Source organism: Anas platyrhynchos, chromosome 4 (assembly GCF_047663525.1).
Source record: "Anas platyrhynchos isolate ZD024472 breed Pekin duck chromosome 4, IASCAAS_PekinDuck_T2T, whole genome shotgun sequence".
Taxonomy (NCBI): Eukaryota; Metazoa; Chordata; class Aves; order Anseriformes; family Anatidae; genus Anas; species Anas platyrhynchos.
In genome coordinates this window covers 78,196,877-78,223,391 of record NC_092590.1, presented here as the reverse complement: position 1 = coordinate 78,223,391, position 26,515 = coordinate 78,196,877, and the positions used below count along the sequence as shown (strand labels likewise).

General features: G+C 50.8%; 1 protein-coding gene across 11 annotated transcripts in view; it reads right to left on the bottom strand.

Moving 5' to 3' along the window:
• Positions 1 to 26,515, bottom strand: part of EXOC6B (exocyst complex component 6B) — a 266,579-nt gene that overhangs the window by 191,459 nt on the left and 48,605 nt on the right. For all 11 annotated transcript variants that reach the window (XM_072037927.1, XM_072037928.1, XM_038177996.2 and 8 more), the window contains one exon: positions 22,754 to 22,958. In XM_072037927.1, coding sequence (XP_071894028.1) covers positions 22,754 to 22,958 — 205 coding nt within the window. The remainder of the gene's footprint in view (positions 1 to 22,753; positions 22,959 to 26,515) is intronic.

The following is a 26,515-nucleotide window of genomic DNA, read 5'->3' as shown; positions in this document are numbered from 1 at the left end:
GCCAAGCAGCCTGGGGGATGGTGAGCGAATACAGAGGGTGACCGAGGAAGGGACAGGAGATAAAGCCCCACAAACCCGCAGAGATGAAGCTTCAGTGGCTGCAGAAGCTCAGCAGCAGCACAAGGGAACGGGGCTGGTGCTTTCTGCAGGTTTTCCCTGCTCCTGGTCCCTGCTGGTGTCTCCCACCCATCCCCAAACGCGAGGCCGAGCTCTGCTGGAGCCCCCACGCAGCCCCCGGCCCTCGCTGAGGTTCCCCTGCTCCGAGGCTGGGTTCGAGAGCCCCCTTTGCCTCCCGACGCTTTACCCGTGAGAAAGGGAACGAGAGAAATCTGTTCACAACTGCATTTCATTTGAGTCCCCGCAAGCCTCCACAAGGTTCTTTATCTTGTTATTCTAATGCAAACAGACTTCTGTGATTTTTTTCACATCCAAAATTTCACCATTGCAGTAACCGCAATCCTGGCAGGCTCTCCCCCGCCTGGAAAGGGAACAAACTTTCAAATCATTTATAAATAACCATTTCAAGAACATAGCTTTTATTCTTTCATCCCACAAAAGGCAGAAATTTTGCTTGGGACCGCAAGCTGTCAACTTCCCAGCAAACCCAAAATCCCACTTAACTCTCTATTGTAAACAGTGTAGTATTGCGCTACCACATCAATAAATAAAATTCTTGAAGGAATTATTTTTGTGTTTGATTCACATTTGTTCTGCATATGCCACTGAGCCCAAGGTATTCATAACGTTAAACTCCTAAAAGCCTCAGCTTTCAAAAGGACCGCGCAGAAGGGAGAAGCCTTCCCGGGTGCTATTGTTTCAGCCCCGGCCCCGGGAGCAGCCAGAACGAAATCCCAAATAGAGGATGTCATTCTCCCTCCCACCCCCTTATTTAAGGATAAAAAATGGGGCGGCTTGGAGCTGCCTCCGAAGGCAGTCGCCGTGCACGCCGAGCCCCCCTCCAGCTGACGCTCTCAGGATGCTGCCTGGGTGGCCGCGGTCCCCCAGCCTCCTTCCAGCCACCTCCACAGCCCCTGCCCGATAGCCAGGGGTCAAGCTCATGCTTGGTCACCTCTTCCCTGCCTCCAAACCTTTGTCCTGGGAAGGGAAGAAGCAAAACTGGGCTTCCTGGCCCTGCTGGAGCTGTGGGGCTGTCCTGCCACCGAGCCATCATTGTGCCTGCACGCTGGAGAGCAGAGCGATCCCCGACAGCTCCCCGCAGGGTCCGAGGTGCTGCAGATTTGAGAGCTAAGAAAAATCACTGAGAGAGAGGAATTGGGAAGAGTTGAGCAGATACCTACAAGCAGAAGTGATTCCAAAGCACCTTGCAGGGAAGGTGTCCCCGTAGCTCAGGCAGAGATGCCGAAAGTCACAAACATTTGTAGAAGCCTGAACCCTACAGAAATGGTGTGGTGGGCACAAATGGGGGCCCTGGAGGGATACTGGCTGGAAGAGGGAATGGGTGAGCAGCCCTGCTGAGGATCAGCACCCTGGAAATGCAAAAACCTTTACAGAACCACTCGGTGCTGCCTTCGCTGCCACCAGCGCAGAGGATTGGGGTCAGCACAGAGGGTTGGGGTTCACCATTTCAGCTTCCCGCAGCGGGCATCCGTCTCGCTGCAGTAAAAGAAAAAGAAAAAAAAAATTCCTCAGGAAGATTTCGGAAACAGAAGGATTATTTAGCCACCCACACACAGTCAAAATTAACTAGTCATGGAAATTCAAGATAATAAATGCCATAAGAAATGCCATAATTTCGCCTTTAACTCTGCAAAAAAAAAAAAAAATCCCCCAAAAGTGAATGTTTCTAATTTATGGGGAGAGAGAGAGAGAGACGGGGGAAGGGTGAGGGGGTGTAAAATAAAAAGACATTCATTAGTTTATTTTTCCACGGATTAGGACTCCCCAAATCCAAGAAATTAACAGCTGCACGCGGAGCAGCCCGAGCAGATTTACCTGGGCACTACGAGAGGCTGCCCCTCGCCAATTAGGAACCCCGGTTTGAGACTGATTGTATACAAATGATCCTACGGGCTTTTTTTTTTCATCTTCAACATTCAGTGGGAAAGCAGTCGGCCTTCAGAACGCTGGGGACGATGAGTTACAGCCCCGGAGATGCCAGAAGAGACACAGGAGGCACGCCAAAGCGAGGGGAAGCCGGGAGGGAGATGAAATCACCTCCTTCAGAAACGAAGAGCCAGGCTCTAATGGGATTAATAGATGGGAAAGAAAACAAAATAAACGAGGAATCTGGGGAGTGTCAGAGCTAGCCAGACAGTTTCTAAAGGATTTCAGTCCCGTGGCTCATGGGTTTTGGTGTGTGAGCAGCACGAGATGCAACCAGCAGCCCGTAGGTCCCCCAGCATCCAGCACACACTGCTGCTGCCTTCTGCTTCAGCCACAGCTCTTCCAGAGACTCTCCTTGGGTACCCATCGCTCATCCCTTGGAATTCATCCCTTGGACATACACAGAAGCACTTTTATTGGGGAATTTGGGCTCTGTGCCCAGCACAAGACCCCGTGCCACTTGCTCCCACACGTGCCCAAGCACCAGCTTAGCACCTCCCCTCCCTCGTCGCTCCGTGTTGTCCCTGCAGTTAGGAGCTCCAAATAAGTTGGCCGAAAATTGTTATTTTAATATAAATAACGACAGTTCCCGCAGCTTATCTTAATGCGAAGCTCATGGCTGGTGGAAGTGGTAATTAAGGGACCTCTGGCCTCATTTGGCATGGTCGTTCCCTGGTTTTGTAACATCCAAAGCAGCCGGAGCCAAGGTCAGGCCTTGGGAAGTCCGGGAAGATGACGGAGAAGCAAGCTGGAGGGGAGGGGAAGAGAAACCAAGATAAGAACTGACCATCAGACGTGTAAAATCAAGAGCTACCAGCAAGGCCATCATGTTCCTCAGATCTCTCCTGGCCCTAACGCAAAGCCCGTGCTGGCCTCCAGCTCTCGGGGCTTTCCATTCCCAGCCCTTCAGCTCTGCCCTTGACTGAAAAGGAAAAATGGTTAAAAAAAAAAGGTTTGGTTCAGGCTGAGAAGTCAGTCAAGGAAAGCCTTTAGTCCTCCATCTCTGGTGAAACGGTACATACGGGATTGATTGCTCCAAGTTTGAGCGCTCCTTGGGCCCCTACTTAGATAATCTTTATAGCTCCCAGGGCCCATTGAAGTGGTTTCCAAGAGCTAAAGCCTCAGATCAGCCTGTCAAGCGCTGGGACTAGTAAAGTCAGAGCAAGGGAGCAAAAAGGCTGGAAGTGCAGCTCTGCCCTTCAAAAACCAAGAGCGTGCACACACCAAATGAATAACGCAGAGTGGCAGGCACACAGCCCCGCTTTTATGCGACCCCTTCCATAGCAAAGTCCTGACAGCTCGGTTTCATTACTGCCCTTCCTCCTGCAGTGAAATTCTCAGCTGCAAATGAGAATTTCTGGTGAAATGGTGATTTTTCTGAGCCTCCGACGTGCTCCGAAGCAACGAACCGAGCAGTTGTGCCAACCATCGAGCCCGCGATGTGCGGGCTGCCTGTGGCAGAGCAGGGCCCCAGATGGGTTTCTCAGGGATAAATGGATAAAAAATCAGCACTGGGGCTCAGTGCTACAGGTGACCAAGGTTATATGGATGGCTCCGGAGCCCCGTACTCACTCTGTCCCCTCCAAAGCAGGCACAGCACGGCGCTACGCCCTGCCCAGCACATCTCATGCCACCGAGAAAGGGCATCCTGCAGATGGAGCTTGGAAAACAGTTGCCCAGGCACCTCTCTGATCCTGCCTCCACGTGCACACGTAGGTCTGAGCTGTCCACAGGACAAGGGAAGGTCACCAAGAACTAGGAGGTCCACTTAGAGGTGAATCGTGGTAAAAACAAGAGCTTTGGGAAGGATGCAATGAGCCTCAAAATATTTCGCACGCGGGAAGAGGTGAATCCTGCAGACATGTGCAGCAAATCCCGCAAGCAAAGCAGCGTTGTGCGAGGGAGAGAGGACAAGGAAAAGGGCAAAAATACAACCATGCTTTTGGGGTTTTGCTCCTATTCCTTTTTAAGAGCTCCAAAAGGTGGCTAAGCAAACGGAAAGCTTCTCTGATCGGCGTTTGCTCTGCTCCCGGCTCAGAAGGAAGAGAAACTCCCTGCTCATTCACACTGCAACTCGCTCTAAACCCTTAGCAAGAGCTCTGTGGCACCTCTGAGCCTGGAGCCCACCTTTCAAGCAGGCGTTAAAAGGATGGCTCCGGCACCACAAACGCTTCAGAGAAGCAGCAGCCCATATACCTACGTGAGTGCTCCCCGCTGGCCGCAAACGCTGTCAGCGGAACACGGAACGCTCTGTCCCCCGCGTAGCAGGGCACAATTTCAACTTACACTTCACATTTGTTTCAGGGGTTTGTTCTTTTGTCTGGGAAAGTAATTTTTCAAGCGCAGCGCTCAGCCCTTTGTCCCTCGGTACAGAACAGCCGAAACCATCTTTCATGCACTGCTACGGCACACAATAGGCTTTGTCTCGTTAAACAAAAGAACATGGACTTGCAATTGCTTCCAGCTGTTTGATCAAGGTTTTAGGGGATCAAAAGTCAACAGCAATCAGCATCTGGCTACCTGCGTAAAAACCAACTGAGGAATGGGGGCTGATGAGCAGATCTGGTTATCACCCCGAAGGAAAAACCCCGCTGCCTCCTCCTGCTGCGCCACGGCCGCTGGATGCTCGCTAACGGCCCGCACGGACCTTGAAGCTTTCCAGCAGCCTTTTTCCTCATCTGCGGGAGGAACTGTTTGCTTGCTGTGCTGCAGACACGTTCTCCGGGCAGAACTCATCCATCAAATCGCTCTTTTCCAGCCTGGGAAAAAAAACAGCAAAGCCCTTTCTGGTGGAAACAACCCCGAGCCCCTCACCAGCGCCGAGGCCGTGGGCTCCACTGGGCTCCAGCAACACCTGCACGAGTCACATTTACCCGGGTGGAATTTCTTAATGAGGGGATTTCAGGCTGGCGATTTCTAGAACGCAAGAAGAAAACGTTACGAGGTCATTAGGACTGACAGAAATCCCAAATTTCTTGACGAGGAGCGTTAATAATCGGAAATGACCCCTCGGTGGGTACAGCAACTCCGGGCCGCTCCATGGCTTCTGCTCGAGGCAAATCAGCTAAAAAGGATTTATTTATTTCAAAGGGATTTTATGTAGGACCCAGGTCAACTGCAAGAGTGGCAATTGGCCGTGAAACGCCTCACCTCTCCCGTCCCTACAACCCCATCCACTGAGCAGGTATGGGATGTTACAAGGCTGGACTTGTCAGATTGACACAGAATTACACAGAAACCTGGAATTCCAAAAAGGCAATTATCACAAACCCCTCTCCCCAAGCTGCTATTTCAACATTTCATCCATCTCAGCCGCAGTCCCAGCCATACCCCTACGCACTGCCTTTCCCCAAATTTTCACCCTTTAATACCATAAAGTGGTCACTGTTAAAAATAATTTTATTTTTTTTTTAACGTGGACTGGAAGTTCCCCAAAACTTGAAAAATTTACAGCGTTTAGACTCAAGCTGAAAGACTGCCGTGAAGTTGAATACTTCTCGCTCAGATCATTTCTACTTTTAGTGCAACACTAAAGTGCGTTTCATAAAAGATGTTTGTCGTGCAAAGAAAAACAGCCCAGAGAAAGAACCTCAATCGACGGGTTCCTTAGGTCAAGACTCTGTGCAGCAGCTCTTACGTGACAGCTGCACCGAAGGAAGCTCCACCAGGAGTCCATCCATCCCCATACATAAATATTGCAGGTGATGGATGTAATTTTAATGCCCGAGCTGCCTTTATTGTTTTGGAGCTGCAGAATAACTGCAGTTCTGGCAGATAAGAACCATCAGCAGGCTCTTACTTAAATCCTTATTTAGCCTCCATCACCAGCATTAACCTCAGGGACATTACGGACACGTAACGCCATCCACCCCTTCCTGAGTGTCTCTGGAATCCTAAGTGAGAGCAGAAATCACTGCTTATTTCCTGGCCGTGACAGATCATGAGCAAAGGAGCACTTGGTCCATGTGTGGAGTTACCTTCTGCTCCCTCTGGTGCCCCAGCAAAGCCTGGAGGGAAAGCAGTGACCCCAGAAGCAAAGCACACGCTCCCCTCGTCAAGGGGAGCCACAATAAAGCCATCCTTAGCCTTTAAGGAATTCTTCTTCAGCGTTCCTACAGCAAAGAAACCTGGAACAGCAAAACCAGTGCATCTGTACCTAAGTCATCGTTAAAAATGTAAAATTTATCACCTGTCTTTTCCCTTCTGACTCTTCCCCTGTTCTCCGGTGTGTAAAGAACCCTTAGGTTAAACAGGAAACAAAAATGTCAGATGTTAATGGCATAAATCACATCTTAAGCTCTTTTAGAGTCAATGGGGCATGAGGAGCTACCTCCACCTCCTTCAAACCTGTGCCATTAAACGCCTGCAACTCTGCTGCTACGTGCCAGGCTTCCCTGTGTACAAATCCCAATCCCCCTTGCTGCCAACCGAAGCCTTTATAAAGAGAATTAGGCAGATGGACAAAGGAAGCAACACTGGATTAATTTTGTCATCTGTCAGAAAAGCCCACAACCGCTCCCTTACATGACCTACAGACAGCATCCGACAATCAGAGGAAGGGAAGAGGCAATCGGGTCAATGTTTGCAGTTCTCCATCGTTTTTCCAACCCAAAACCGGCAAAGCCCAAATGTTCCTTGGGGTTAGTGAAGATCCAAAAGCCCCCTGGCCCTCCCCAGCAGCTCTGTGCCATCCCAGCCCCCTGGCCACAAAATATGCTGTGTCCCTCACAAGGAGGAAGGACAAGGGACACCAGCGAGGATGCTTGTTCCAGAAGAGTATTTCAGCTGTGGGACACTAAATACCCACACAAGGAGAGGTCTCCTTACAAGAGAAGAAGGACCAGCTCCTTACCAACTCCTTACAGAAGTTGGTAACCCACAGGGTGTCGCTCTTGAGGCTCCCTGGAGAAGGCCAACAATTCACCTCCAACCACCGTCCGCTTGGAAATCACACAGAGGGGGGCAGGAACACGAGTTCTGCTCCATGCTCCAGCACCACAGATGACTTCGAGGTATGGGATTGAGGTGAGCAAGAAGTCCCCGCTCACAGGGCAACACCAAGAACGACAACCACAGCCAGAAGCTCCATCACCGCCCCGGTTTCCTCCTCGCCCACGGAGGTGGAAGGCTGTGGCTGCAGCACCAGCGACCTGCACAGGGCAGAAGAACTTCAGAAGGTGAAGAGGAACCAGAAGACGAAGCAGAACCAGACCATCCCAGACCATCTTTGTGCTGTTTCAGAAATAGTTGGCCTCCTCCGAGCCCGCCCAGGCTGCAGAGCTGGGTCCTTCTCACCAAAAGCTCCTCCCGGAGCTCGGTTCCTCTACAGGCTGCTCTCCATCACCCCGCAGCTCTACGGCCTTCAGCTTCCAGCAGCGCTGGTCTTGAACCTCTCAGACACGTCCAACTTACCTGGAGAGGCAGAATCACAGCCCCGTCTGCCCCCGTTTCATTCGGCCTCTCCCTAAAAGCAGCAGAAAGCGTCTTCAAATGCCACAGCGCTTCGCATCCGAGCCGGAGAGATTTGTGAAATATGGAAGGCATTAAAGGACTCACTTTCCCTCAGCAACGAAAGAGCATAGACCTATAAACAATGCCTTCAGGGCATTTCAGCAGCTTAATCTACACAGGGCTTTTTTTTTTATTTTATTTTGTTTGTTTTGTTTGTTTTTTTTACGTCAATCAGAAATCAGAGAGTCCAGGAAGCAGTACATGGCGAGGATTTGGCTTAAAAGGGAGAAAAGCAAATAAATCCCTTTTTTTCTTTCAAAAATGAAAATCGTGGCTGGATTCCAAAGGGTTGTTTGTTTGTGATAAAGGCTGCGAGGCTCAGCTGTACACAAGCTGTCCCACCCATGCGCAGACTATTGACATTTCATTCCAGTGGCACCACGCAGACCGCCGAGCAAGGGGGTCTGTCAACATTTCTATCAGCAACAACTATTCACAGGGGTTTATAAGGCAGAAAAGCTAATTTTCTCCAGGCTGGTTGATGCTCAGTACACGTAAGGTCTCTGCCTAGGAGGAAACGATTAGGATTTAAAAGCCGCATCACACGAGCGGGTTTTGGTGCTGGTGCAGGAAGAAGAGCGAGCGCGACACCCAAAATCTGCCTTTTTGGAGAAAAGCACCAAAAAAAACAAACAAAAAAAAACACATTTAGCATTTCTGAACCGAAGTGGAGAGTCATGGCTAAGAGTAACAGCCCTATTTAGCCAGGGGCCACCATGCTCTGAAAAGACAAAAAGGTTGGGTCGATGGGAACAGGGAACTCGTCATGCCTTTATTGTTCGGAAAAGGAGAGGATTGCATCTGGGAGACGATGGCTGAGAGCAGGGCGAGGTGCCACCATCCAGGGCAGCTGAGGGCGATGCACAACAGGGCCCTATAACAAAAACCACGCTTATGAGGTCACCCCAGTGCTGTCCAGTCTGTGGCCATGGTCCCACACGAGGTTTCGGAATCAGCCCGAGTGCCTCAGGACACCTGGGAGCGCTCTCACACGTCAGGGATTTATATATTTATGTATTTATATATTTATATATTTATATATTTATATATTTATATATTTATATATTTATATATATGTCCAGAATACTGTATATATGAAATACCCTGAACTCATTTATATATTCAGATATATCAGAAGATTTCTAGAGCCAGACCTGGGCCACGTGCTCCCCCCATAAGCCCCACCATCCCTCCGCGGGAGAGTTGCCAAAAGTCCCCAGAGAGATCCCACCAAGAAGAGAGAAAACACAGACTAAAAGCCTGAGCATCCTCTGGCTGGGGACCCCGAGCCTGCAGGAGCAGTTGCATGGTGCAGCCCTTGGGAACGTCACCACGAGGAGCCGTTCACCACGTCCCAAGGACCTCAGCACCCTTACAACGTACCTGGATTAAAAAAAAAAAACTGGGATAATGCTAGCACTGACCACGTGCATCAGGTGGAGGCCACCAGCATGGCCAGGGACTGGAGCACGGGCTTGGCAGCCTGCAAAAAGGTTTAGGGGAACCTCATGGTCGCCCTCAGTCCCTCCAGGCAGGTCACCGAGATGCAGCCAGGCTCTCCAGGGGTGCACAGTGGAAGAAGACTTAAAATTGAGTCATGAACTAAGCAAGAGCAGTTATGGTATGTAGCAAAAGGCTTCTTCACAGTGAGAACAGTCAAGCAGTGGGTTTCCCAGAAATTCTGGGGTCTCCATCCCTGGAGGATGCCCACAAAAATCCTGAGAAATGCGGCATGGCATCTGTGTCTGACCTGTTTGAGCAGGAGCTTGGACAAGAGGCCTCCCTGGACGTCCCTTTCAATCCAAACGCTCCCTGCAGACCGTCTCGGCTGAAGTCTCCTTGCAATAAATGGAGCTGCAGCACTTTGGAGGCTCGGTTGCAAGCTACAAGACATCTGAAAACAGACTCGGTGAAGGGTGAGGGGCTGCTTCAACCCCTTTTTCCACAGAAAAGGAGTTTCCATACAGCTTCTGAAGCTCAGGGAGCAGCTTCTTGCCCTTAACACCGTGCCCTGTCCGGCTTTTGCTGGCAGATGCCTCAGTGGGAATATCACAAACTGGGTTTCTGTGCACACTCGCCTCCCACACACGCACCAGAGCAGCCCTGCAGTAGCTGCAACTAGAAGCTATCAAAGCTGCAGCTGCAACAACAGCGCAGCGCCGTTAAAGACACTTCAATAACATCTGACCCATTAAATTTTTAAACAGGCAGATTTACAGGGCCAGCGTCCCTACTTAAAAATAAAGCGTGCACAGGTGGCTAATAAAGCCGGACTTTACCAGGCACACTTGCAAAAGAAATTTATAAGAGCTAGCAAAGCTCATAGCCTTTTAATTGCATGTCAAATATTGGGCTCGCAAGAACTAAACCAGATTTCTCCTGGGCTGTGCCAAGTGCTTCTAGGTATTACACGCCTGGCGTGGGTGCAAGCCCGTCGGATACCCAGGGGTTAACTCAAGCTCCGAGGCCAGAGCTGGCTTCAAGGCGATGCCACCAACCCTGCAGGAAAGGAGAAGACGTTCCTGCCAGCTTTGTTACAAATGAAGGCTTATTAAAACCAGTCCCGCTCGCTGCTAGCAGGAACGGCGCAAGGAGACGACATTTAGAAACCATTTCAACTCGTAAATGCACGAAATTAAAACACAACAAATTTCTTTGATCCGGAGGATATGAATTCCCTTTCCCTACAAATCTGCTCGTTAATGTTTCAAGGATCCACTCACGTCGCTCCCCTCGCCAGGAGTTTATAAGGAAAAAAAATACTCCCGGTAACAAAAAGCACCTCCAGCCTTCGGCCTGCCAGCGTCCTGCTGCTAAATCCTTCTGGGAAGCTCTCAGAGGAGCTGATAGGGAACAGCAGCAGCACGGGGCGAGCTCAAATGCGGTGCTCACAGCCCCCTAGCTCCAGTTAATCCCCCCTCGGTGCCCAGCCGCCCGGTGCTGCGGGGTCCGGGGCGTGAATGGGAGCAGCTGAGCAGCTCAGCGAGGGCACGGAGGCAGAAATCTGCTGGTTGAAATCTGAAAGTTTGAATGAAGCACGGCCAGGAAGACACAGAAGCAGGCAAAGCAGCAAAAAGGAGAGCAAAAAGTGAAACGAGATTGTGCTGGAAAGAAGGCGAAAAAGCACCAAAAACAAGAAGGCAGCAGAAGGCACGAAATTCACAGATGCGTTGGCCAAGGCAAGAGTGGCCTGGCAGGGGGAAGATCACCAGGAGGGACAGCAAAATGCAGAATAAATGTGGTTCCACTTAGCGTGCCTGCTCAGCTGCTGTACACACCCCGATCTTATACAACTCTGACACAGCTGATGCGGTAAAAATCGGTTTTCACTGCTGGTGTCCCTCGTTTGGGTAATCTGGGCCTTCCCGAAGCCTCTCGCTAATGCTCTCCTGAAGAAGAGTGACAAAGATGCTTAAAATCAGGAACGCAAAACAACCAAAGCTGTAATCAGCATAAATACCCGAGGACGAGGCGCTGGCAATGCTGACAGCCCCGAGGAAACACCGAAGGCTCCACGTGTGCTCCTCCTGGAAAGCGTTTCTGTCGGCGACTGGAAACGCTGACGCTGAACGCCAGAGGGGATGGCTCAAACAGCTCCAAAAAGCTGTTCTAAGCTGAAAAAGAAAAAACCCTGGAGCAGGAGATGCTCCAAGAAGGAAGGCTCTTCTGTTTGTTTGTTTTTAATGGGCAAACAAAGAAAGCTGGCATATGTAAATCCGTGCACAAGTGGAAAAAGGCAGCTGGAAAGGGAGCCGACTGCCGTCACCTGCACACAGCGGCACCGTAAGGATAATGGAAACCAACTCTCTCGGTCTGATTTAGGAAAACCTTTTAAGCACGAACATCCACGTGCACATCTCCGTCCTGCTTCCTTGCACGCAGCAGCAGAAGCTGCCCAAAAGCTGGGGGTGCTTTTCTCATCAGAGCCTGCCTGCATCAAGCGCCCGCTGCATGGCAGAAGCACCTGCATGAGAAACGTGTCCTGGCGCGTTCCTTCTCTTGGCTCTTCCTCTCCATCCTCCTGCTGTCAATGTTCCTCCTGCATTTGTTTCCTAAACCCTTCCCGAAATTCGCCTGGGGCACGGGAAGGCGCTGCCCTCTGCTACTGCTTCTGCTCAAGCACTGGCAAGAGTTGAGCTGGCAGGAGCTGCCTGGGACATGCTGCGCTCACGAAGGAGACGTAAATCAGCAGGAATGGGAATGAATTGGGACTCACGGTTTCTTTCCAGTTCTGCACCTAAGGCACAGCGAAGCGTGGCCCACGGGAATGCCCTGGATTGCATTGGGATCACCTCTAAAACGAGATTAATTTGGAAGCTTCCTCCTGCACATCTTGGAGGAAGCTTCCAAACTTTGTTATTAAGCCTTGCTGAGATGCATGGATTAAAAAATAAATAAATTGATTAACCACACTGCATCAAACCCTACTAAACCACATCCTCAGTGCGATAGGGAACCAGAGGGAGACGTGATAGGGCTGGGCACCTTCCTTCTGGTGCCATTGGGAGCACGTTGCACCTCCTGGGGCTGGCAGGCTCATCCCGTGGCTCTCATGGGGCCGTCCCTGCCCTCCTCTCTCCCCTCGCTTTTTTACATCTGCTCTGGGGAAACTCCAAGCTGAAGGACACGACGGGGCGGGAGGGGGGAACACTATTATTTCCATATGGCTTTGGAAATAAGAGGTTAGATGAAAATCCCAGATGAGCGGAGGGCTCGCACAGGACCTGTGAGCACCCGTGCCGTGCAAGAGTGTCCCAAAAAGGTTTCCCCCCCTTTGCAGAGCCCGATTCTGCTGAGACAAGTCCTCGAGCCCTCCGCTGTTTCTTCGGAGACGTTTCTTCGCCTGTCACTTGGCAGAGGCAGCCGTGGGGCCCTGCCAGTTCACCCTGCAGCCCTCCGTTTTAATCAGTATCACATCAAGTTTAACGCAGGCTTTGAAACGCGCACCAGATTCAAAGCTTCGCCTCAAGGGGGTCCTGCTGAATAACACATACCATCCCGGCCGCTGCTCCTCCAGCAATTATCTTTCAACTCTGGCTGAACCGCCCGAACTGTCAACGCCAGCACGCTGCCAACCAGAGGAAAGGTTGCGGGGTCAGAGCTGAAAACAAGGCTCCTCCAGGCTGCGGGATGGGGTGTTTGTTTAGCCTGCCGTCTGCTCCGAGGGGAGGACTCCCAGGGCGCTTGTTTTACGGGTTAGCAGCATGGCGAGCAGCGGGACGAGGGGCTGAGAAAGGTTAGCAAGGAAAAAGGAGCGTCGGCATCCACCAGGAACCCCTGGAAGGCAAAGAGGGTCGGGATGTTTGCACCTCGTAAGCGGCAGGGCCGGGAGCTCCTGGTCTCGAATCCCAAATGGCACCGACCTGGGGATCTCCACGGCACCGCCGCTGTCCGCCAGGTCGGGGAAAGGGCTAAGGAGATAGGGAAGGGTTGGGAAATACAGCAAGTTAGCTTTGATGAGGATTTCAACAGAACTGGAAGCAAGAGAAAGCCGTGCACAGAGGCTCTGGCTCTCCTGGTGCGCTGTCAGCTCCTTCCGAAGCAGCTTTCAAACTGTTCCTATCGGGAGCCAAAAGATATAACTAAGCAAAATTACCCCAGAAGGAATTAGGGAGCAAGAAGCGGGGTCAGACTGTGCACGGAGCACCTGTTTGTCGCTCCCTGGCTGGAGTTTCTGCGTTGGGCTTCCTGCTCCGACCCAAGCCCATGGGCACGGAGCAGCCGAGAGCCTCAGCAGCTCCCCACGGCGCCTCGCTGGATGTGCAGAGGCAGCCCCAGAGGCAACAGAGGGAGGCAACGCGGTGCTTTCTCCGTGTTAAATTCATGGCTAAGCCCAGGAATTCAGTCCTCAGCCTCTCAAACGTTCAGAGCTGCAATCAGTTTGTGTGTTCAGGCCAAAAACTGGGTCTAAAACATTGGAAGTGCAGTGGCCGGCGCTGAAAGCAGCCCCTGCCAGCAGCCCTCACTTTTCCTCTGAAGTTTCAGGCTTCAAAGTCTGCAAAAACGAACAGGTGGATTTTTTAATTGCTTTTCTTACTTATTTCTACCCGTCCTCGGACCTTTTGTACGTTACTTTTGAGGCAGCTCCAGCTGCACACAAGGAAAAATTCACCAGTGATGGGGAAAAGGTGCCAAAGCTGCTGCCCCCCTATTTTAGCACCACGTGCTGCGGCTCTTATTTCTTATTTTAAGGCCACGTCCCTACTGCCACACCAGCACAGCTGCCCCCAGCCCTACAAACAGCATCTCTGCGTGGTGTCCAGGTGCTGGGGCAAGCAGCTGCTTCAGTAAGCATCACCCAGCATCACCACAAGCTTTTTTTAATGAGCCCTGGCAGGATTTATTTTTTTATTTCTACCCATCCTGTGCATAAACAGCCACTCACAGCAGGAAATTTCAAAAAAAGCTACCGTGGGCTGCATCTTCCACCAAAGGAAGTTAGCAAACCCCCTCAAACCCATCAGTAGCATCAAAATCAGAGCCTCTCTGGCCGCTGCACAGCCGTGACGTCCTTCAGAGTGCCACTGCCCTGCGAAATGAAGAGAGCGAGCAGCAAAAGGGAATTCACTGGCATCAAAGCCTCCCTTCAGACAGCTACCAGCAGCCCAGCAGATTTCGTGCTGCAGTTCTGTGTGTCCTTTAATGTGTTATTTCCCCCAGGACGTGGCGATTAAACCGGGATCTTCCTTGCAGCACCTGTTTAAAAGCCACGGGGAGAGGTTCTCCGTGCGCTCAGCGGTGCCTTGTGTCCTCAGCCCGTGCCACCAACAGGGCACACGCTGCAGTTTTGACGCCTGGGGATTTGGGAAGCTGCTTTCCCTGTCTAAAACACCTTCAAACTGGCAAAGGGAAAGAAAACCACGGCCTCCCCTTCATCCTCCCAGTCTAGAGGGACTAAAGCAGAATTAATCGTGTTACATCTTTGCATTTCATTCCCTCTGGTGCAAGGGGACCGTTTACCCACCACATTCTCCACGCTCAGTGGCAGGTAGCACAAATTCCATCCTGCAGGGCGAAAGCACTACACCAGTTACATATTGTCCTGCTGCAGAAGGTATTCCTCTGTTACAGGAGAGATTTTGATATCTCACAGAAATAAACCCTCTGAAATACTTCAACGGAGCCACGATCAGGCTCTGTGGCTGCGGTGACGAACCAAATCGCAGTGCTGGAGGCTCCTGGAGTCAAACAAACGCAGCGCTGTGCTCGAGGCATCTTTTCCTCATCCACCCACGTCAACCTGTCCAGCTCGGGAGGAGACGGGGAGAGAAACAAAGCCGATCTGTCCCGCAGTAACTTCAGTGCGTTTTTATCCACGACCGCAAGCTGGTCTACATTTGCTGTAGATGCGAATTAGAAGAATATGTGGAGAGGCTTAAATGACCTGAGCCTGTCAGCAGAACTTCGGATTGAAAAAGAAAAAGGGGGGAAAAAAAAAGAAAAAAATAGAACTGAAGGAAATCTTGGGTTGCTGAAGGATTTTGCTTGGTGATTTCTGCGTACACCCGTTTGCAATTTGTACAGGAGTGTCACCCAGAGGGCACGCCACACCGCACAGCCTCCAGAGCTCAGAGAGCTCAGCTTGGACCTCCACCCTCCAAATACAGCCCTACAAATGTGATTTTGTCTCATTAGCAAGATACCTGAACCCCCAGGTGAGCTGACATCGTTCTGTACGACCCCTTCCCTTCCCCATCGCTTGCGGACGGGTCACGGCCCAGGCACCGAAAGGCAGTGGCTTGGATTTGGGAATGGTGCCATGAGGATGGGTTTTACACCTCTGGAAGCAGCTCGGGGAACGTACACGAACCCCAAGAGTGCCCAGGCTCCCAAACTCCCTGGGCTCCCCTGCCACGAGCACACAGCCGAGCGCTCAGCAGGCGCAGCAAGTGCAGAGCCATCCAACCACGCCGTGCAGGAATCCGTCACCAAAACCACTCGAGGAATTAAAAAAAAAAAAAAAAAGGGAAAAAAAAGGAAAAATTGGTTAGCTTACAAGGTTTATTAGCAGCTTAGAGCCACCCGGTTTTGTGGGTCTGAGCTCAGTCTGTGCTGGCTCACCTCCAAAAGCTGGCACGGCCACGGGGCCACCGGTGCACCAGGCAGCGCCTCTCCGTGAGCAGCTCTCGGGCTGCGTAATTAAAACCAGGCAAGATCAGTGAGAATTACAGCGCCGAATGCCTGCAGTCCTGGGTGAGCAGAAAAGTTTAACGGCACCTCTTTTCCCAGCTACAGTGCAAAAAATGTAAAGCAGTTACTAGCAGGTTACCAACAGGCTCCAAAGAAGGAGCAGGAGCTGCTCACGGCTTGGCACCACTCTCCCAAGCCCCGTGTGTTGTACCAGGTCTCCCAACAGCTGGAAGATAAAGGATGGATTTCAAGAAGCATCTCTGGATTTCAAGCGTTTGACATGGTCTAAAAAGGCAACCACACAAAAAGCCGGTCCAGCACACGGCTGCCCTGTAGGTTAAGCTTTGGGTTTCACGAGGCAGCCACGTCCACGGCGCAGGCTTGGGGACACTGCTGGGGACGGCGCGGTCCCTGCGGCCGTTAGTCACACACATGGTGAAAGAAAAAAGGGCCGTGATTTAGCAGTCTCATTTTTGAGGGCAGAAAAAGAATTCCGAGGAATACCCGGTTATTAATAAAAGCTCCTATAGGGTATAAATTTTAAACAGAGACTTGAAGGCACAGAATTGCTCTTAAGCAAACAGGGAAACCTCCCGCGGAAAGCCAGGAGACGTTAGAAGGAGAAGTGCTTGTATGATAAGAAGCACTTTTGCACTCCAATTATGCACGAGGAAGCACCAGGACCTCAAACAAGAACAGAAACGTGCTTACATCCACAAATATCCCTACCACCACCTCTCCACCGTGGCCCATGTGTGCTGCTGGCCACGAGACATCTCCTTGGGGCCCCACAGGAGCACGGGGTGCACGTGCGGGCAGCCCGACAGCTCCCAAGCCCCTTCCTCACCCCTGCGCCCTGCTCCCCATCCTACAAGGAGCAAGGACAAGCCGAGGCAGCTGGCAGCTTGATTCCAGGAGCTGGCTTGTCCCCAGTTGTCCACAAAGAGCACGTTTCATCTCCCAAATCCCTTGAGATCGCCTCTGAATCAAGAAAAGAGCAGGCGGGGTTAGTTGGTGAATGCAGCAGGGGGCGGCACAACTTCCCCACGATTTTACTTAAAGTTTTCAAATTAAGTGACAAGTGTCAAGTGATTCGTTCAGTCAGCATCGAGGTGGTGCTCAACGTACTAAGAAAAAAGCTTTCAGTGTCAAGCCCTAGTGAGTTATTAAAGACGTGGCTGCAACTCTAACCCAGGGCAAAATAAAAACCTTTTTGGTGGTTGACTCGACTCTTAAGTTCCCAAAGAGGTTAAGCAGGAGATGCTGGGGATAAATAGCTCAGAGGATTTGATCCTATTTATCCGTCTCTTTCTTGGGGTGCAGGGATAGAGGATGGGTACGAACACACAACGTTAGAAGCTTCTAACAAAAAAAAAAAAAAGAAAGAAATTATGAAGGCACTTGAAAGCATCTCAGAGCTCATGCAGGTTTAATCAGCGTTAATCATTTCTCCCCGACACCAAAGCCTCCCTGTTCCCTGCTGCTTCGCCCACTTCACCCAGTTTGTCCGTTTTATGAGCTTCTTCCCCCAAACCTGCAAGCTGAGATCACCAGCCTTCTAATCCAAACAGCCCTCGAAGACACATTTCCTTTCGTAATACTTTAATATGACGAGTAGACAAGCAAGAGCAGCGAAGATTAGGAAAGTCTCGTTACACAATTTTGCTAGAAAATAAGTTTCTGCTTTACAAACCTGCCCAGAAGGGGAAAAGGCTATCTGCTCATCCCCACCGCCGCTGTATAAAGAGCCACCCCGCTCCCAGCCAGCAGCCTGACCTCTGCAGGAGGCTCCCTTCCAGCAGCCGGGGCTATAAATTTCCCTGGCTTTTATTAAACTACTTTATTTTACTTTTTTTTTTCATTAAGAAAAACCCTTGGCGCAAGAGGCACCGCTCTCAAGGGCCGGAGGCTCAGATCTCAGGGTGCTTTTGGGAGCCTGCATGGAAACGCCGGCCCCAAGGGGCAGGCAAACGCGGGGAGCTTCCGAGCAGCACGAGAAACCTCGGGTTTGGATCTGGTGGACCCAGCCCAGGAGGCAGGGGAGCCTCAATTTCAAGCACACGAGACCTTTGGGGAGCGTGGGCTGTGCCAGGGGACCAACACCCAGCAGAAGGTGGCTCCCCACGCAGTGAAATCTCCTTTGCTCCAAACGCTGCACACGGGGCACAAACGACTCCCATATGCGCCGCGGGAGATTACGTAAAGCTCCCAGCTTCCAGAGATGGGGATAATTAAGAACACTGCACAAGCTGCATTTTCAAGCTTTTTTTTTTTTCTTTTTGGGCCATCAAAAGGCCACCAGGCGGTATCTGGAGGCTGAGAAAATGTCCTTCTGTCCCCTGCCGCGCGGGGAAGCGCTCCGCTGCCGTGGCTGGGGGTGGCGTGCATGTGTTTGCATTTCCAGCACGGACAGGATTTCCCAACAAGGCTGAAATCACCGCATGCCACGTCTCTGCTTATCACCAGCAGCTCACACAAGCTGCCTGACAAAGCTCCCTCGGGTTTCTGGCTACTGCTAAAACAACCTGCAGCAGGGCAACCCGCAGGGCAGGGACCAGCTGGGGATCTCCGTCCCTCCGGGGGACCACAGCACCCTGCCCTGGGGGACACGTGCCTCCAGCATCACCTCCTCTTTTGGGAACACTGTGCTGGTGAAGCTGCACCACCGAGGTGTGTTTTCGGTGCTGGGTGACCTGTACAGGCCAAGCTCTCCCCTGTTTTACCTACCACCTACCTCCCCTTTGTCCTTCTCACGCCATTCTGCAGCACGTGCCACCAGGTGGAAGCTGCATCACATCCCTCTGCTGTCCCTCGTGTCCTCCAAGGCCAGGAATCGCTGATCCCTCAGCTTCCCACTGCCCACAGAACCCCTCAGCCACCGCTGTCCTAAAGGAGATCAACTCCTAGTGTTTCCTGCTGGTGCCCAAAGGTAAGGGAAGTGCTTGGAAGTGCGCTTGGAGCGACTGAGAAGCCAGGCTCCACGTGCCAACAAGCTGAGTGCATCCCCTTTTTCCTCCCATGGTGACTGTGCAGAGCAGCAGCTTTTAAAAAAAAAATGCAACCTCTCCATTTAATCCTTACCAAATGCCCTTTAGCAGCTGCCATCCTCAGCAGTGACAGATTAAACCAAGAGCTCCTCTTCCTCCACATTTTTAATTTATAAGGCCAGCTGCACGTTACCCAGTGCTACTGAATGTTCCTACACATCAGGCACATCAGTACAGGACACCTGCACAGCCCCGCGTGCTGTTTAACCATCCACGTCCAGCCAGTTTGGAGACACAAAAGCCCACGGTACAGAGCAGAGGAGGTGCACAGCACCTTCATCATCCTCAGCTGGAGGTGACAACTGCATTCCTACAAGAGGAGATTGACATTTTTTAACATTTAGCATCAGTTACGCACATCATTGTGCAGTTTTTTGCCTCATTTTTAAGCCTGTGCATACGCTCACATTGCTGAGTTGGTATTTTTCTGCCACTACAAGGAAATATACCTACAGAAACCTCACCTTATACTGCTTAAAAGTGACACGGACTCCAATTCCTGTTGCCCAGAAGAGCAAACAGCCCCCGACAAAAGCACGGCTGGCACACCAAGCCCTTGAAGCTTGTCCTGCATCGCCACCTCTTAAACAGCAGCTCTGAGAGCGCATCCTAGCGAGGCTATAAAAAAAATGCTGGGTTGCCTCCATCTATTTGAAAGGCATGCTGAGCGTTTTGGCTGTCCTGACAAACTTTATCCGATAATGGCTTTTGGATTGGTTATTCTTGGCCCCCTGTGCAGCAGCGTTCAGGGCTTACCCTCGATACAGCACCATCTGAAGTGACCTCTTCCACATGCCTTGCATATTTCAGCCATTAAGCTAGATAATAAAGCCACATTCCGGATATCAGCAAGTGTTAATAAGATGTAATTCATTCCTGGCAAAGCCCCGAACTTGGATCTTTAAAAAAAAACAAAACAGAACAACCAAAACAAAACACACACACAGGTTCACAGGGCCAAAGTCCAAAACGAGTTCAAATCCGCGGAGCTCCTTCCATCTGCTCCAGAGCCGTGTAATTAAGCACAAGGGCTGGAACAAAGCAGATCCCCCCCAGAACCACAGGTAATAAAACTCAGGCTGAAAAAAAAAAACGAGGAAAGGAGTCGATGGGAACTCATCGTTTGTGCTCGGAGGATATAGGGTTTCTCGGCACACTGCTCCCCGCGTACGGCTGACCCCGGGACTGTCTCACTTGACTTCACCCCACGGCGGCTTTCCCGTCCAAGAGAGGGGCCAGCGAACTCCCCGCATCCTTGACTGCCGGCCAGAAACGCAGCCATGGCTCCGAGCACTCCAAGACAGCTCCTTCTGATTATCACAAAATGAAATTTTCAGCTCTTGTCATCATCAGCCTCAGATTTGTAACGTTACAAAAACACGATTTCCTTTCCCCATTGTATCAGCCCCGATCCCATTCCCGCTGGTGAAATCAAACAATTTTAAAAGAATTTATATGATGCTAATTTAAACCGAATGCGTTCAGCTGCCAATCGCGGCTCCCCGGCTCTCCCAGGCCTCCTGCCAGCTCCGCTCCGCTCCAGAGCGGCTATCAATCACGGCCAGCAGACCGAGGAGAAAGGCCCGGTGATGCAAGAAGTGATATTGGGAATTCTGGCAGAGGGAGCCCTGCCCTTCGCTTTCAGCACGACGCCGTGAAGTGACCCCACGCGACGGGAGGCTCGGGAAGCTTCAGCTCCTCACCGCTTCGAGCCGCCCGCGAGGCTTTCGGCGGGGATAAACCTAGCCCGGTGCTCAAATTCCAGCAGCGCTTCCAGCCCTGCTTTTTTGCAACTGGATGTGGCAAATTTACCTTCCTTTCCAGGCTGCTGGGTGGGAACGGCACACGTGTCCTGCTGAGGAGCTGGCGAGCCCTCCCTCGGAGACAGCCGTGGTCCACGGAGGGCGAAGGAAAGCCCTGATGGAGCCTGCACCCAGCGCTCACCCAAGAGAAGTCAACTGGGACTGAAAACATTTGCCAGATGATGCTAGAAACATCAAGATGTTTTGTGATGTTCTTCACAAGAGCCCAACTTACTTTGTATTTCACTAGCATCTACGTGAAAGAAAAAAAACACCTTTTCCACGTCAATATTTTTGTTAGATACATTCAGAGGCTGGAGCTCTGATCACAGAGACGCTGGCAGCATCAGCAAAGAAAAGGAAAAATCATCACCATCAGACCTCGCTTTAGAATTCCTTAAGGTCCAAAATGGCTGGAACTCAGCAGATGGTGAAAGATGAAGGATTTCTGCGGGTCTGTAAGTGGAAAACAATGGAGAGGAGCAGGGACAGACGTTTAACCTGAGGTCCAAGCAGGGGCCACAGCCCTAGCTGAGAGGCCATCTCCAGCTGGAGAGCAAATAACCAACTTTGGGAAAGCTGAAAATGTTAGCAGCAAAGGCTTTCACTGAAAATATTCCCTTACTTCGAGCCTCCTGCTGGTTTTTTAAATGATAAATTTCTCAAAACTGGACTTTCAGCCATGGTTTTTAGACGGACCATCTGTGACCTCTCCCCGCAGGTTCTCCCTGCCCAAAGCCACCAGCCACGGGCCTGTGAGGTTCAGCTCCCCAGTCTCACCCTCCCAGTGTCAGTGACGGAACTGGAAAATACAAAGAGAGGACACATCTGTGTCCTCTTCTGTCTCTGTCATTGGTGAATATCTTACCAGGATATAAAGAATTATTTAGTTAGTTCAAGTAGCATATTTGCTGCACTAACTGGGCACCAAGAGACAAACTGAACTTATTCCTTTCCATCCCGAGACATAGAAACCAAAGAATAATCTGTTTAAAAGTTTGGCTGCCACGATGGATTATTTTTTTTTATTTTATTTTTGGTAAACAGCTGTTCTGGAAACCATTGCCTCAGGTAAATTCAGCAGAGTAATGCCTGGAGCCATCCCAGGCGTTGGGATGCCGCAAGGACAGGATGCCCGGATCACCAGACCTTTCCAGTAGATTCACAGAACCTCGTCTGATTTATGCAACAACTAACAAAAACATTTGCTAAACTGTAAGAAACAGAACAGCATATCCTCAGAGCTCTATTATGTAATGTAGGGGTTTGCTTTCCCAAAATACTAGAGAGAGATTGAGAAGACAACGAGGCAGTAGACACTGTAAATGAAATCAGTTAATGGAAATCCTCGAGCTAGTACATTTTACAGGAAGGACAGCATTTGTAAGTCAGAAAATTGAACTTTCCTGTACATCTAACCATGAGCTTAACAGTGCCACGTATCACCTTGTGAAAAGTTATGGGAATCTTTCCCATAAATCAGCCAGCCCGATCCATCAGTCGCTATCAGAGGAAACGCATCTCGAGGTAACATGTCATTACCCGTGGATTTGAGGCTCATCAAAAAGTTCGTTTTCACAGACACTATGAGCAATGCTCTCCAGATGTGATAAGAAAAAACCGGACTGGAATTCACAACTAGAATATTAAAGAAGTCTGAGAAAAGGCGATTCCACATTAATACAAGCACGGCTATGTTCAATTCATCGGGTTCATCTTTTACAGACTTCAACTGCTAGACGAGTACAAGCCACAACAGAAGCCTGCCCAACATTTGAGAATGAGTTGAAGATGTAAAAAATGGAAATCGATTTGCAGTCAGGATGGGTGCTTCTGTGGCTTTGCTCTGACCCTGGGAAGTCAGCACCGGGACCCCCAGCTCTTCCAGTCACCCCCAGCTCTTCCAGTCCTCCCCAGGGCAGCACAAACACCCCGGCTCTGCTGCGTGGAGAACAAGAATCCACAGCTCCTGCACCTCCCACAGCAAAGCACAGGTGGGAGAAGACGACAGAAACCATCTGCCATTTCTCAATGGGATAAAAATTAGAAAATAAGCTCCAGCAGCAATTACAGAACAAAAACTTTTCCACCTTCAAGTTGCTGTGAAGCCTTTACTGCCTTGGCATTGAAAAGACTCAACGTGACTGTGAAACTCCTTCCAGAGCAGCTTCCCCTCCTCCAAACAGAGCGGGTCCTTACCTGTTTCATCGCCGTCTCCCCAATCTTGTCGGAGTGCTTACGGATACTCTCCAGGAAATCCTTGAGGTCTGACATGGAAACTTCCTTTATCTCCTCGCGCAGCTTTGGGATGTTATCCACCATGATCTTGCAGAAGCGGTAGTGGCTCACCTGGGGCAGGTAGGTGTGCTCGAGGTGCTCCAGGGTCTTCAGCGCAGGGTAGTGTCTGGGGAAAGCAAGCAAAGCAGATGCAGAAATTAAAAAAAAAGAAAAAAAAAAAAAAGCTATTTCCACCCCAATTCCACTCAAAAATGTGCGCTACGCATAAATAACTCAATAGATCTAAGGATTTCAGCTCTGTTCAAATAAATGTAGATCTTGGCACCCAGATAACCATAAAAGCACTATTTTCTTTTCCAAAGAGAAAAGCAGAGGTACGCTGTGGGGCAGCCCCGGTGCAGACAGGACCCAGCTGAGCCAGCACAGCTCTTGCCCATGTGCCTGCTCTGCTGCCCCAGGCTCTGGTGTCCCCAAGACCTCCCCAAAGTGGGCATGGGGTGTCTCTGGAGCACCCCACGGACCAGGGGGGTTATTGGGTGAGGTATGGGGCATGTGCCTGACCCGTGCAGCCAGCTGTGTCGATGAATGTGCTGTGTGAGGTGTCCACGTGTGCGCTCTCACCTCGTACTGCTCAGGCCCAGGGCTGCAGCATCCTCACCTCTGTCTCCTAAAGGACTGGGCAGCCCCTAACAGTGAGGTCCCATAAAACAGTAGGATGGAAATGAGGATAAATGATATGCCACGGCCTGACACACTGCTATCCGACACGTGCCAGAACGTGCTGCTCGCATGGCTACTCGTTATTCTGTTTGAGGTACCCTGGGTATGAGAGCGCTCGGATTTCTTGTGGCAGGAGCAGCCAGACCCCACCTGCCTCCCAGCTCTGCAAAAGCTGCTAAGCACCACTGAGAAACACTTCCCACCCCAGGTACCTTTATATTTAGATAGAAGTAAAAACAATCCCAACACGAGCCTGCTAACGGGACCAAAGGACACTTCTTCTGCAGCTCCTGTGGGACCACTGGTGTCCGTGAGCTTTGCAGTGATGACAAAAAACGAATTTCCCTGCTATAAAGGAATGGACCTTAACAATTTAAGATGAAGCCTTAAAACTACAAGAACCCCAACGCTCCGTCCTTTATCCACGATGCCTGCTTTTACATCTCAGTCATGCCCAATGGCCTTAGGGAAGGCACCGTGCATTTCCCTTACCTTTTTGCACAACAGCAGGACTGCCATGGGAAGAACGAAGCATGGTGATGGGTCATTTTAAAAAGGGCTGAGCAGATGCTAAATGGGAAACTAAATGGGAAACTGTTCAGACCATTTTTCTCAAATGCTTTCAGTCTTTCCCCTTTGGGAAGCGGGCGCCCATGTGCCTACTCACTGGGTTATGCCCCACAGGGGCCCTCCTGCGTGGCACTGGGGTGCTGTGCAAAACCCAAGAGCCTTCTCAGACCTAAATCGGCTTCCCCCTGAGCAGGTTTTGCTCACAGGGTTTCAGCAAGCAGCACATGGCAGAAGACTGCCACCCCACAGGGTCCCGGTCCCCTCTGGGGTGAATTAAGGCAACTCGAGCTGACTCTACTCGCTGTTAATCCCATCCACACCGCTTACACCTTGAAGGTTAGGGTGGGAAACAGCGTTTAGTCCTAAGCAACGTGCAACCTCAAATCCCCATTCAAAATAATTCTTGCCTAAAATCCGGGCAGGTCCACGGGGAAGTTATTTTAACCCAGAGCTGCCTGCCCTGCTAAGAACACCAGAAGTTAAGCGGATTAACCCCGTAACCCGGTCAGCGTTTGTGCCCCGGTGAGGTAGGAAAAGCGCCATGCAATAAAAGGCAATCCTATCCAGAGGGAAACTTCCAAGTGCACAGAGAGAGCCAGAAATTAAACCGGAGGAATAAACACACATTGGGGTTTGCTGGGTTTCAGGATGTTGTTTGTTGAGCTAGAAGAAGCTAAAAGTTGGCCTGCAGGAACAGCAGGCACTCATTGCTGGGGTCCCTGACTGCCTGCCAAAAACAAAGCCCGGGACACATGGGGGCAGAGCAAAGTGCAGCCATGGCAGAGCCACGATCACTGCGAGCCTGGCCCCACGAGGCTCCCCACCACCAGCTGGGCGATGCCCCAAACCTCTGCACGAGCCTGAGTTTTGAGATCCAGTCTGATTTTTGAACGCCTGTTATCAGCCATCCTGCAGGGACCACTGCAGCAGTGAAATAGGAACACTTCCCAACTGGGAATGGGGCATTTTAATAAATTATAGGTTCAAAACTAACTTTTTTTTTTTCCTTCTGGAAATAGCCTTGGAAGGGCACAGCCCTACAGAAGCTTCTCGGCCACGAGCAGGACGAAATATTCTCATTTCTACTACTGGAGACCAAGTGACCCACGGGTAAGTGAGACAGATCCCTTCGGAGGCCCCCAGAAATGGAAGGCCCCCCCGAAGGCACACAGCCTCCACGCCGCGTCTGAGCCCTGGCATTCATTTGTCAGCAGGATTCACGACTTGCTCCCTGACAGGCTCCCACACACAGCTATCTGCATCCTTTCTCCCAGGCTCTGGCAGAAGGATTTTTCTCATCACTTTCCAACGAGCAGCCTTGTGTGTCCCAGACGCTTGAGAAAAAAAGAAAAAAATAGAAAAAAAAAAGTTCTTTCTGTCATTTCCTTAAGTTTTGGACAATGGAAGATGAAAGGTTCCCCTGCATCTCTGCTCTCTGCTGGTAGCACGGTCACTCCTCTGGGTTTGGACCGCGCTGCGCTCGCCGGTTCCAGTTAATGGTCACAGATTCTGCGTTTGGCAAACGCTCCTGTTCATTTTGTGAACATCACGCAGCAGACAGCACGTAACTCGTTCAGTCTACCTTGGAAGAGCTGAGCTTACTCACCCAGAATGCAAAACCGAGGTTGGGCACTCCAAACCTGGGACTCACACACGTAACCGAGCCCCTCGCTGGCCATCACAAAATGATGGCTAAGTGAGACCGGGTGCAGACACAGAAATATTTAACATGTTGTGCTGTGTTTGGTGAATGAAGCCATCAAATCCAGACAAAGAAAGAAGAGGAGCGGGGGAAAAAAAAAAAAAAAAAGCCAAGGGTTCAAATATTTCTTAAATGTGGCTTTCAACTTCTATTTGTTTCAAAATGAACCAGTCCAATAAAGGGAAGAAAAAAAAAGATGCAGTTCTCAGAACCAGACCCTGGAAACACTACCCAGAACGAGGGAATCGAGCAGCATGTGGATTCCCTTCAAAAGTTCACAGCACTGTGATCAGCTCAAGCTCCCCACCCCACATCTGTCAACGGGTAAGCCCCTCGCTGTTCCCATACACAGAAGAAAAGCAGTTGGAGGAGCTATAGCCTCCTACTCTGCACTGAACCACGCAGAGAAGCAAAGAGAGAGCTGTGTGAAGAGCTAACTACGCTCCCCGTAACCTCTCTGGCCAGCCCCGCTTCCACAACTCATGTTTATCTGTTTACCCAAGGCTCCTGGGGACCGAGGACCACAGGGATCAGCGGAGGCAGGAGGGGAGGTGTAAAATTACGCCCAGCCAATTAGTTATCGCCTTGTTCGAAACATCTGGTTTCTTCTGTATTGTTTACATGATGGATGGCAGGCACAGAGCAGGCACTGGATCTTACTGCGCTCCCCGCATGGCATTCAGCTGGAGCCCACCGCCTTTTCCGCTGACCTCCTCCAGGCAGCTGTTCTT